At 36.4% G+C, this 13650-nt stretch overlaps 1 protein-coding gene across 12 annotated transcripts in view; it reads left to right on the top strand.

Moving 5' to 3' along the window:
- PKD (serine/threonine-protein kinase D3) overlaps positions 1-13650 on the top strand; it is a 273053-nt gene that overhangs the window by 147792 nt on the left and 111611 nt on the right. For 5 of the 12 annotated variants that reach the window (XM_067119831.1, XM_067119860.1, XM_067119824.1 and 2 more), the window contains exon 6: positions 12645-12749. The exons of 3 other annotated variants lie outside the window; for them this stretch is intronic. In XM_067119831.1, coding sequence (XP_066975932.1) covers positions 12645-12749 — 105 coding nt within the window. Of the gene's footprint in view, positions 1-11673; positions 11692-12644; positions 12750-13650 lie in introns of all 12 variants that reach the window. 4 more of the 12 variants (XM_067119809.1, XM_067119800.1, XM_067119844.1 and 1 more) reach the window with 1 other exon arrangement.

The following is a 13650-nucleotide window of genomic DNA, read 5'->3' as shown; positions in this document are numbered from 1 at the left end:
TCTATTCTTTTTAACAAACAGTGTTTGGTTTTTGCCACTGAACTGTTTGCAGTAAATTAAGCTTATTAATAAGAATTTGACCTCTGAATTTTCAGAGGTGCGCAGGAGCTCTTCAGAACTAGCAACTTAGAAATTCTTTTATATTGAAAATTAAGTTTTCATTCCACAAATTACAGTATTATTGAAGCTGTGTAAATGTTGAAATCAGTGGATCTTACCCATAAGGGCAGAGAAGTAAGGGAAGATACTGGAAAGTGGACAGTGCTGCAACCACTATGATCAGATCAAAAGTAGCCAGTCCTGTTAGTGATTATCATGTCTAAAACCCATCATTTTCAGTAAACGGCAAATTTTGGAATGATTAATCTGATATAAGAAATCAATCCATCACTGGACTATGGCATTTTTAAATAAAAAAGTGTGCCACAATGCACATATTTTATCTCCTGTTTGAATTAGCCACATATTTTAGCTTGTTGATACTTGATGATACTTGATGAATAGCCCACATGGACCAGTCCCTGTATCACCCTGTATCAAAAGAATGCAGGGTAACACTAACTGTTAAACATATGTGAATGTTCAGACTTCATCCAACAGCATGTGTCAGCTTTTGGTAATTGTTTAAGAAAATTTTGTTTGAATCTTCATTTTTTATTTAGCCCATTATTAAACCTTAAAAGAGCCATAAGGTATTAGATAAATGTAAAGTTTATTATTAAATAACAAACATCTTGGGCTAGGCTTGTGAGTTGAGTATTTTAACTGTGAGTGGTCTGGTTAAGACTAGAACGGGCGCAAATGGTATTCTTCTAGAATGACCAAGCGGTCAGCATGACCGCAAATGTACTTTTATTGTAGAAGAGTTTACAACTTTGATTATTAAAACATCCTAATTCATTGGTGTATAATTATTCATAGTAAGGAGACAATAATTTTATTTACATAAACAGTTGAACTTGAACAATATTTATCAAAACTGAAATAGAGAAAATACTGTTATGTGCTATATTGAAATATTTGCTGCATTGCAACAAATATATTAAAAGCAATTATAAGATGAATTAGAATAGTAGTCTTACTCAAATCCTGGACGTTACAACAATGGGTAGTAACCCCTCTTTATTTGGAACAACAACACTGTCAGTGACCACATTCCAGTTCCCATTGAAAGTTGTTATTGTCAGTACTATAGTAATGGTTTATTGGTATACATACATTTATACTTGTTAGGGTAGTGAAATAACATCTGAAGTAAGATTCGGTACAACATAATCCGTATTTGAGTACTATAGTGTATTGTAAAAAACATTTTATTAGTATTTATCAAAAAATGCTTGGCTTACATAGATGCACTGTCAGAATGTATTGATTGTTTTTCAATACTTGTGTGCTGTACGGGTTGTCACAGGAATTTTTTGTGCATGTGGTAATCTCCCTTCAATAATAGTTTACTGTCCCCACAAGACTCTGGTTTTAACTTGTAATTTTCCGCCAATTTTGTTGAAGTGACAAAATTATCCTTTGTCACATATCCTCCTTCTCCCATGTAGGGTTTTGTCAGCTTCAGAACAACATATTCAGAGAGTGCTTGATTTGCAGGACAACTATGGTCTTTATACCAAGATATGGAAATACATTGTGGATGTTTTTATGATTTTAAATCAGCCACTAACCAAAATTTGATACCAAACTTGTCTGGCCTGTTGATATTATACTGCATGAATGGGCACCTGCATTTTCTTGGAAAAAGCACTCGTCCACGGCTGTATTATCGTGTGGTCTTTAACAAACAATGCGGTTTTTGATAAATCTGTCCCAAACCTCAGAATTCAATGCAAATATATCGGTTTGGAATTTAGTGAATCTGGTTGATCTGACATCTAATCTAAGAAATCTGTAAATTTCTTTGAAACAATTTCTTGACACTTTTTGATACGAAAATGAAGATCCCCAAATTTTTTTACCAAAAATATTCTATTGGTTGTCATATAGTTGCGTATACCTGTTCAAATGATGGGCTCCAAGAGTCATTCTTCAATTTCAGTACATTTTTGTATGTGTTTGATAATGTAGTCATCTGTGAGTAATCTAAAAGCATGTGAACTTTTCCTTGAACAATTTCATATCTAGCAAACAATGTAGGTCCAGGCCATTCTCACAGAATATCTTGGGTTGCAACTCTTCTGGTGTCAATATTGTTTTGTTCAGTGATTTCTCACTGTGTTCCATCCTTGCCTGCTAAAATGGAGCAGATATTCCCAGACCTTTTTCTCATTTACTTCATTATCTTCTTCATCAGTAGTATATCCACTTTGCATTGTATCATCATTACCATCATCAGCTTCTTCAGATGTGGATGACCTTTGAGCACTTGAAATAGATTCTTCCTCGTTGTTAGATATTAGATCACCCTGGGAATCACAGGAAGATATTGTATGCCTCAATGTTAGAATTTTGTTGTCTGAAAGAGAGCATTTTGAGGACAAATTTAGTGTATTTAACCCTCTTGCGCTTACGGGGGTTCCTATAGAGCTGCCCAGTATGCTACTTATGCCGTGGAGGGGAAAAGTGGGGCTCGTGCAGAAAAGTTTGTGTAAAAATTGATACATCCAAACTATAACTGATATATATATATATATATATGCTTCTAGTTTGTTTTATGATGTCGGCAAATGATTGAATTTTTTCCTAAAGCAATCAGAAAATCTTTGCAAGGCTTAGAAATAATAAAAAAGACATGATGAACGCAAAATTTTTAAGGAAAATCGTAGATATTTTTTGAAGTCATGAAAAAGATAATAATTAGGTTTGGGGAGTTTATTTTTATGTAAATTGTGTGGAAATGTTTGAACTTTCACGTGGAAGCAAACATTTTGCTATATTTGCTAATTAGCTGTTACAGGCAGTCCCCGGATATCGGCAGCCTCGGTTACCGGCAATCCGGTTTTACGGCGCTTGTCTAGCGACGACGATAACCAGATTTTCATTGCTGATAACCGGTTATTGGCGCTGATCGCCTCTTATCAGCGGCGCTGCTAACCAGTTATTGGCGCCGCTAACCAGGGATCAGTACTATTATTGCCGATTTTCGGTTAGCGGCGATTTTCAGTTGTCATCACGCCGTCAGGAACGGAACCCCGCCGATAACCGGCGACTGCCAGTACCGATTAAAAAATGTTAATTTTTACGGAGTGCAATTTTCAGATTTTCCAACCTACTTATGTTGTTGTTTCGTATCGTACCTAAGTAAGGAATAAAGATAGAAAAAAAATAAAGGTGGCATTAGAAAGCTGAAAAAATTTCCTATAAAATATACAGAAGAAAGATATATGTATTGCTACAATAAAATTGATCAGTTGTCATTAGATTACAGACAATCTTTTTTTTTTTTTCCTAAGAAAATATACGGCAACGATTATTATATAGAAATGTTGATATTTTTACATTTTGCTGTTCAGCACGATAAAGTACAAAGAATGGCCGTTCAAATGATATGTAATACATGCACATTGAAGTTATTTACAGATGCACAAACAGGCGTACAAAAATTATCTATGCAGGCATAAATTCCTGCCAAACTACGGCATTCAACGCGTATATATATACGCTGACATTTTTCGTAATTGGTAATAAATAATGCTTGAAAAAAAGTGAAAACTGCATTTTCTTGTAGGTCCAAGTTCTGCCCATGCAGTGGTGCAGTCCTTGTGTTCTTCGGATGACTTTTTTTTTTTTTTTTTTTTTTTTGTGAAATTCCCGAAAATAACTTACGGATGACGTGGCAATCGCGTCATCGGAGCACTTACGGCAAAAAATTTATTGATAAGGTTTCACGTCATCGGATCACCAGAGGGTTAACCTCAGCAGCGACTAATTGACTAATTGTCTTATATGTGATAATGAGTCACAAAGTATGCATATTGCCATGTCATAATAAGCAACGTAACTCCCCATATAGACTAGTGGTTAAAATGGCCGTTCACTCGAAGGTATTAAAGGCCGTATTGCATAGAGCAATAAACTAATTTCAATTTTCTTTTAGCTCAATATGTATCATGGTGAATTAGGAAAAGTCAAGGAGAATCATATTGGGAAAAATTGCTGAAAATACATACAGTTGAAAGTGAAATTGCAGTCAAAATGACCACTCTGTCATTCCAGTGTTAATTAACCCAATGATAAGTGTACTGTAATTGTACTTTATTGATCAGCATAATTTTCTAGTTTAAATAGGCTACCATTCATATTGAGAGCCTGAAAACCATCACTCTATCTCATAATACAGTGCCCATACATGAAAGAAATGAAAACTAAGAAAAATAAAAAGCATAGAAAACAAATAGACATAAAACCAATGATATATCAGAATTAAGGCATGCATTGTGTATAAAACTGTTATCTATTAATTTCATGGCATCAGTTCACCTCATGAAAGTTCCATCGTCTCCTTGCTTTGGAATGGAGTGACGAGAGATTTCTCTTGCCCTCGTTAGAGGGAAGGAAACATCCAACAACTTAGAGTCTGAGTCAGGAGGTTCTGGATGCCAAGAGATTTGCCAAGCCCTGTCTATTCCCTGACAGAACATTGGAGAGTTGACCCACAACCCCAGCTGTTGTAAGATTTGAGAGAGGAGTGGCACTGTGACTCCGAGGGTGGAGTCAACCCACTCCAGATACACTGAGGTGCTTTTCATCAGGTGTCCTCTCCTCTTCAAGACCAGACATTAAGAGTTTTGTCATGTTTCAGGGAGGTGGTGCAGTTCAGGAACCAACAGTCACGCTCTGTTGTCCAGCCATAATTGGCGTAGCGGCAGCTCCACTAGATGTTCCAGCAGGCAGAAGACACCCAGCCCGTAACTTGGAGCAGATCAGACAGAGGACTGAGTGCAACCTGAGACAGGAAGTACAGAGGCTTATCCGGCTCTGCTTCACGCCCCTATGATTGGAGGGTGGAGTTACGTCAATTCAAGCAGCAGGACGAGCCATGAGCCGAGAGTCCTCATTGCAAAAACCCCCTCCCCCCCCCCCGATTAGTGCCAAAGCACTGAGAGGGGTCGGCATCACCCCTCTCTTTTCTCATATTGGGCGGAGAAATGGAGTTTCTGCCCCAGGGCAAGGGTACAGACTGCCCTTTGGCAACGTGAAAAGGATGGCCCACACCTTGCTTGAGGAGCAGTTCCAACCAGAACTTCAGTGCCTCTTGGGACAGGCTGCCATCCGGTTCTGCTCCCCACCTCCCTGATCCTCATGCTTCGAGGCTGAGCACTGACCAGTGCACCCAACGGGTCCTCTCAGTCAACCACCCAAGGAGCTGTCTCAGTCAGTCTTGGCGTCCATCAGGGAGAACAGTCACATGGTGTCATTAGACCGGCAAAATGCATACGTACACAATCCCATGTGCGAGGCCTCCAGGAAAAAACTGAGGTTCGTCTCCCAAGCAACAATTTAACTATTCAAGGATCTGCTTGGGACTAGTGCCGGCCCCACAACTGGTGTTGGTTTGGTCACATTTGAAGGGGATAAGCCTCTGAATCTACCTGTATGACTAGCTGATCCTAGTATCCTCAGTTGGCAAGGGGAAACATCACAGGTACCAGGTCCTGTGCTAGAATGTACCGGGAAAAATGGACAATCTTCTGCAGTTGGTGTTGTGAGAGGGACTACAGTCCACTCAAGACCAGTGTGAGGCAGTTAGTGGACTTCCTGGTGTATCTGTGGGAGAAGAAGAACCTTCCCATCATAGCAGGGAAAGAATACATAGGCCCTTGGCCTACGTCTTCAGGCCTAGGGGGGATATACCTCTTGAATGCCTGGGAATTGTCTGGTGTCATCCAACACCATGAGAAGAAATACCCCCCAAGAGCATTAAGGTCTCCTGAGTGGGATATGACCCTGGTTCTTTCCTTCCTGAAGAAGGCCCCATTTGAACCTCTCAAGAAGGTGTTGGATAGAGATCTGATTTTGAAGACTGTTTTCCTCCTTGCCTTGGTATCAGCCAAGAGGGTGGAGGAACTTATGCCATGTTATACAAAATCTCGCATGCAGTGAGGTGGTGGTCCTTGCTGGAATATGTCCCAGATTTTGTGGCCAGGACGGAGAACCCCTCAGTGCCAGACCTGAAATTTGAACATCTCTCCATTCCTTTGTTAAAAGATTTTGTAGGAGGAGATAAGGATGAGATGGTTTTGTGCCCAGTCAGAACCCTGAGACAATACCTGAAGCAGACATCTCACCAGCTGTCCTGCAGGAGGCTCTTTATAAATAGAGAATTAAAACCCATGACATAGGGTTATAGGTACCTCAGTGGCATACAAGGGAACCATTCCATCCAGCAGGTCCTGAAAGCAGGAACATGGAAGAGACAGTCAACATTCATGTCTTTCCATCTATGGGATTTGGCTCACAAGTCCCTGGAGACTTTCACCCTGGGCCATGTGGTAGCAGCCCAGCAGGTGGTATAACGGCAGCAAACCCTGAAGGTAGGCTCTGCCAACAGGATCATCTGTCATCACACACACACTGGGAGGTGTGGTGAGTACAGGTGGGGCTAACCCCAGTTCGTATTCTCTTTGGTAGTAACCTGAGCCCCTAGAGGTAACTTCAGAAGTATTGATAGAGTGGCAAAGGCAATTCAGGGCACTCCCACCTGCCACTCCAGGTAGATCGGTCATTCTCCAAAGCACCCTTTGAGCTTAGGACTTCAGCATGAATGTGTGGGTTCATATCCTAGGAAAAATACAAATTAATGTGAATTTGTTATGTTAATCATGAAATAAAATATTTAAAAATGGAACTCTTCCAGATAGCAAGAAACAAAATGTCATTGTATATACTGAAAGTGATTCATCTGTCAGACCAAAAAATCTAAGCATAAGGTACAAAATGCAGCTGAGAATGAAACTACAGTATTTCTGTTGCCATTAGGAAAGTGGAACATCCCTACCCAAACAGAATTGCCAAGAAACTAGCTGTAAAAGAAACTACGGATAAAAATGAATGTGAAAGGGAGATGTAATCGCTTCATCACTGATAACCACCACCACAAAGGAGACTTGAAACAAAGAAAAGCTGCAATTTTACTCCTATGGAGTTGCATAGAAACCTGACTGGTTGTGGAGGATTCATAGGGAAACTGGACATAAACAGTGATGGCATTTGAATCTTGATCAGTAGAAATTGGGCAACTGGACTGTTCCATGAAAGAAGGGCATTACAGGTATATGACTAATGAGGTTGCAGTGAACAAATTCTCCTGAACAGTAAATAAGTTTTCTTCTTACATAATATGTAAAGATATAGTGAAATATTGATATTTGTCATATCCACTCTTACATGATCGTAAGGGAATTGAAGATGCTGACACAACAGCCAAAACTGCAACTACTATGACCAGATCAAAAAGAAGTACAGTATTATGTCATTGGCTTTTTAATATCTGTAAATCCCATGATCTTTAATGAATGACACACTTTATGGAGTAATGAATCAGATAGTGTACATATTTGACCCACAGTTATTTGATGATAGCCAACTTGACTCAATCCTTATACACAGAGAGTGCATTTTGTTGTACATATCTCATGTGTATGTACAAACTACAATATAACCAACAACTAGTACATTGGACCCCCACCTGTTCGGGTTCCGGATTCACGGCCTCACCTATTCGCGGATTTCTCTGTAGAACATATCTACACATTATTCGCAGAAAATTTGCCTATTTGCGGTATTTTTCACAGAAATATTCACAAATTACTGTATTTTCATATTTTCGTGACTAAATGCACTTTTTGTGATAAAACTAATAAAGTACAAAGGTATAAGCATTTTTAGTTTTTTTTTTTTTTTTGTTTTCAGGTATGAAAATAGTTAGATATAAGTGTTTTTAGAGGGGTGTCAAGTATTTGCAGATTTTAGCTATTTGGGGGGTGGGGTTAGTGGTAAGCATTCCCCCTAATACCAGGGGTCGACTGTATCCAGTTGTGGGAACATCAGTTAAACTTTGTCAGACTCTAAAGCTTTGGTGGTTTATTCCAATTTCTTCTTCTTCTTCTTCTCCTTCTTCTTCTTATTCTTCTTCTTCTTCTTCTTCTTCTTCTTCTTCTTCTTCTTCTTCTTCTTCTTCTTCTGGAGTCAGCTGCTCAAGTCTGTCTTCTCCACAGAATTCAGTATTGTGCATCTGCAAGCTCTGTGCCCAGCAATTTTATATCTTTCTACAGCACTACATATAATTTTCTGTCTGACTTCACTCCGTCTACCCTTCATGGCAATATCATAAGCTTTGTTAGACATTTTTTGTGTGAATGTCCAAAATTCAGTTATCTGCACATGTCAAGTCTTGGAAACAAAATGTATTCTTCAGAAGCTTGAATTCCCGTCAGTGGCCCCTGTGGGCTTGTTTCATTTGCATAGAAGTTCAGCTTCTAAATGATGATAATAATAATAATTAATATTGTCAAAAATTTTCATCCAGTTTTGGTTTATCCAGTTATTAAATTATTTTAGTAAAGTTAAATTTTATTGTAAAAAGCAAACCATTGTGCCAGCCCTGTGAGATTCAAGTTTTTTTTTTTTTTTTTTTCTTAGTGCTCTTATTAAACTACCTACCATATTTTTGTTGTATAAAGTTCAGAACATGTTGAAATGAATAATAACTGGTTTGCATTAATGGCATGAAGCCATTGGCAGCGATAATTAAAAGGATTTTGTAGTAATTTCCTTAATGAAGTTATATACAATTTCAGATGTATCCCTTAATTTGCTTTTTGAATTATCATTTAACAGTGCACATTAATATATACTAAATGGAAAATGCACTTCCCACTTAATTAAGATTGAAGACATGACTTAATACCTGTACAAAAATACTTCTCCATACATACATCCATTTCTTTCTTGCTATAAAAATGCTTTTCCATACATGCATTTCGTGATCAGTAACATTCATCCATAACAATGTGTGTGCTAAATACATGGCATTTTAGTTCTTTTAACAAAAAGGAAAGGATTTCTAGCCATCCTGGGTTTTCAAGGTGCTTTCTTCCCTAATAATACCATTTCTCAATTGACTTAATTAAAAGTTAAACAGCATGATTTCATCTGCCTATACACTATAATGAAGACCAATTTTATTTAAAATAAAACCTTGCAGTTTTATTATCAGGAGGTCACATAATGCTATTATCGTCTAGTATTCTCGATATTTGTTTTATTTGTTGGTGCCATTTGTTTATGAGTACAAAGTACTACTGTTTTCTTTGCAATGCATTGGTTTGAAGTAAAGCATAATTGGTTAATGCCACTCTCCCAAGCTTGAATTGAAGTTTTGCCTCAAGGTAAAGGTAACACTATGGCTTTTTATCATTTTTTTTAAAGGAGGAAAATAATACTCAAGAAATTTCAAGGATGCTCTCCTCATTCAGCAAACCCAGTGAAAAGCAAGCCCTTTGTATTTGAGATGAAAAATAGAGTTTTATGCCTAGTAATATTTGTACCCTTTTGATTGCTGTAAGTTTACTCCTTGTAGCATTCTTGTACCATCTATTGTAAGTTAAAGATATTTTATATATATATATATTTATACATGGTAATTCTTGGTGTGTGTGTGTGTGTGTGTGTGTGTATATATATATGTATGTCTGTGTGTGTAACTGAATTGTTCCTGTTCCTAAATTTCCACCTTTTGCAGTTAAAAAAACAGACTATATCCATTCCAGTAAATTTTCATATCAGACTTAAGAATAGCTGTTCTAAATGTTTTTTGCTATTGCATTTTGTTTTTGTTTTCATAGGCTGGTGCTGGTATTGTTAATTAACTCAGTTAATGTAATTTTGAATCATCATGTTTGCTAGTTAACACAACTGAAAATTTGGGGATCAGTTTTTTTTCTTGTTCTTTTTTGAATTCTTTTTATTTCACTTCAAAGGAAATTTAGTCTTTCAGATTTTGTCAGTCTAGCAGATATTTACAGAATAATGTACCCTTTAAAGTTTTGGCTACTATATGTTTGCAAGATACTGAGATTTATTCTTATTAATATCAGGTAAATGCTTATGGATGTATGTTATCTAAATTGTAATGATTACAGTGCTTGTTTTTAAGTTTTTAGATCAAGTGTGCATGCTGTTTAATTTTGACCCTAACTTTTTGGTAAGCAGAGATAATGTTATTGATTTTTTATAAGAAATGTGGCATTATTGAACAGGAACAACTTGGTTTTAAAAGTGAATTAAACAATGTAATATAATTTAAAAGCAAAATTTCTTTCTCTAGTCATCCAGTATTGAGGATGCTGGGTACTTAAATATATATATGCTACATATTTTTAAAGGTGATGAAATTATAAATTTTTTTATTAATTTTTGTATGTGTTGAGTGGACTTTTGAGATGTTTCAACTACCAACTCATTGCTCTGTCGCAGATGAAGTTTTGTGGGATAGTAATTGAAATTTCAAAATAAACCCAATTCTTTGGATGCCTCTGCCTTAGTAGTAGTACTCTTTTGCAAAAGTCAGCTTGTAGTCTAATTATTATTGGATTTTAGATTTAGTCCTTGGAAACTTACTCAATATTTTATCATAATTGACGTAATTGTTTTTATATTATAAATACAAAATTTTATATGACAACTTGAGTAAGCCATTGCATTTTGTTTTGTATGAGAAATTTGGTAACTAATTTACTTTGATTTTCTGCTAGTATCCTACTTGTAATCCAGTAAAGACTAATTTTGAGTTACCCTATTACAGTGTATAGTTTAGGGAAGAATATTGATTTATTTAGTAAAAGAACGCAGTGTGTGCCACTGCAGTTGGTATAAGAGGAACAGCATCTACTGGTAACAACATATCTTGAAGCAGGGGTAATTCTATATCAGTTGAAGTGCTAATTCTATACCAGATGAAATGCTGGGTTCATCAGCTTCAACAAAAAGTTTATATTTTTTGGTAAAGTACTTTATAAAGTGAAGAGTTGGTTCATTTTGAGCAGATTGGAGATGCTTTAAAAGATTTAAAGGTTATGTATTTCCCTCCCATTAAGTAATGTTCTATTGCATATGTCTTTGTTTTGGCTGTCAGCAAGACTTAATAAATAAAACCATTTTACTCTTAGAGAGATTACGGTAGATGATGAAGAAGAAATTGTAAGGACATTTCATTTTGCAATTGTTAGCAGATTGATGACTGAAAATGCAATTGTTATTTTAGTATGAGTTTCATACAGCATTTGCAAAGCTTTTCAGTGATCACCATTTTGCCTTTTGAATTAAATTTGGAAAAGTCTGTTAATAAGCAAGTAGAGAATGATTTTTATAGATTTTATAGTTCACTCTTCAGTTTGAGCAAGCCAAAAATTTAAAATATTTAATATATAATCCAGCTAAGTTTGGATTAGAAATATTTTTTCTTGCACACGGAAAAAGTTGATCATGGCATCCAAAGGGTTAGGGTGGCATAAAGTCTTATATTTTGTGGTAATCTAAGCTTGCCTTGTGAGAGTGTTTTAAGGTTGTTTATGGCTGAAGGACTATCAAATCTTACGTTCATCTGTCTCTATCTTTCTGAGCTTTCAGAATGATTGTTTTCAGAAGTGACTTATCAACTTGATCTCACCTTCGCCTTTTTTTTTCTTTTCTTTTCCTTATTGGCTGTGACTTGTGGACTAACAGAAAGGCCTACATATATTGGTATGTAAGAGAGAATAACACAGTGCATGTTCAGCATGGCAGTTAAAGCACTTTCTACTTAAATGATCAGATCACATGTGGTGGGTTCTTGACATTTGTTTTTATTAGCTATCACAGAACACCTTTTGCAATTCCTTACATGTTTAACACTCATGTGTTCTGTCTTGGAGATAATTTGTCCTTACCTCCAGATATGTTTTGTTTCCCAGTAACCTTTGATTAAGTGCTAGTGTTCTAATTTTTTATCAGCTGTATTAGGAGTATGTGTCTAGAAAGTTTAGGGTAAATTTAGGTTGCTGTCTAGTTTATTTCACATTACCATTGTGGAATATGGAATAGAAATCATCCTTGGGAATCCCAGTTGAATGTTGTAGGAGGATTTTTCAAAGAGTTGTAGACATCCTAAAGTATGCTGTAGAAATAAAACTCATATATTACGAGTTTTATGCATTGGATTATTTTAATTTCATCGTTCTTACAAAAAGTACGATGTTACTTCATGAATTATTTAGCAAGTGATAAATTAGAATATTTTGTAAATCCAGCAAAGATTAGTTTAGATTGCTTTATGTAAAGCACAGTTTGTAGTCCAGTATTAATGTGTGTGATATAGAGAGTGGATATATCAAACTGCAAATGTTAGCTCTAGGCTAGAGTTTTATCCTAGTGTATGAATGTTAGTCAGTCATGAGGATTATTACAGTTAGCTTATTATCTTGTGTAACCCCTTGCTGTTTGCAATGTATTGAAAAATATACCGATGGTTGTAGTAGATGTATTCACGAGTAGCTTTATTGTAGTTGAACTGTAGCGTCAGACAATTTAGACCGGAAAGGGTGTCAGCTACATAACAGCTGTGTACTTTTTATAGTGAGTTTTGGGAAGAGTAAAATGACTAGCATGAGTGCATTGGATGAGAAAACCTGTTGAAACCTGGAAATATGCATTTGCAGACTTCAACCACTTCCAGTCCAAACATGAAGTCTGGTCGATCGTCATTCAGTGGATCAGTTGGTAGACCTGCTTGGGTGGAGAAAGAACTGGCAGGGAGAATCAAGGTGAGAGAATTGTAGATATACTTTTATGTACTATGGATGGTGATGTGATTTAGAAGTGGAGAATGAGGCTTTCTCTTCACATTGTAAGGAGATGCTGGAAAGAGGCTTTTGGTGTTTGTAGCTTGCATGGTAGAAGTAGTTGATGTAATTGTAGGAGTGATTACTTTAGACACAAAAGGGACATTCTGTTTTGGTCTTTTTTTTTAGTAGAAGAGATTCTTTATGCAATTTTTTTAGTTAAGTGTGCATCTCTTATGATATAAATCTAAATATTTTTATTTAATTTAGATTCAAAGCAGGGAAGGATTTACTTAACATGGTACATAGAATATATCACAACTCATATATTTGGTTTGACATTTAATCGTGATGGAGCTTGCTTACGTGGACTTAGATCTTTACAGTATTCACAAAAAAATCCTTATACATGATACTAGTCTGATTTATACACAAATCCAGTATGAACTAACTCGGTTATGTGTGATTGTAGATTATAAAGTTTTGAAAATCCGAGAATTTGCAATGTATGATTTCAAATTTTGCCATCCATGACACGCACATTCATCCCCCCAGCTCTTGTGCATGTAGATTAGTCAGAAGTAAACATTAATAGGTGCATTGACACTCAAGATAGTTCTTTGTGTTTTCGTTTTGGTGAGCCTATTGCAAGAAGTCCAATGAATATGCCCAAAAGTGCAAAACCAATGATGCTGGCAAATTTAACCAACCCAAGAAAACCTGAGAAGTTATTGCTTTTGAGTCAGGAAAACAAAAACAGAGACATAGAGTGAGAAATGTGTTGAGCAATCTGGACAAAAAATTAGTGTTTCAAGTACCCCAAAATATTAGGGGCAAAATTATGCAATAAGATGCCTTTATGGTGTGGTGCAAAAGTCACCCA

This window comes from Macrobrachium rosenbergii, chromosome 2 (assembly GCF_040412425.1).
Source record: "Macrobrachium rosenbergii isolate ZJJX-2024 chromosome 2, ASM4041242v1, whole genome shotgun sequence".
Taxonomy (NCBI): Eukaryota; Metazoa; Arthropoda; class Malacostraca; order Decapoda; family Palaemonidae; genus Macrobrachium; species Macrobrachium rosenbergii.
The sequence above is the reverse complement of the archived record's forward strand: the minus strand, read 5'-3'. Positions and strand labels throughout refer to the sequence as shown.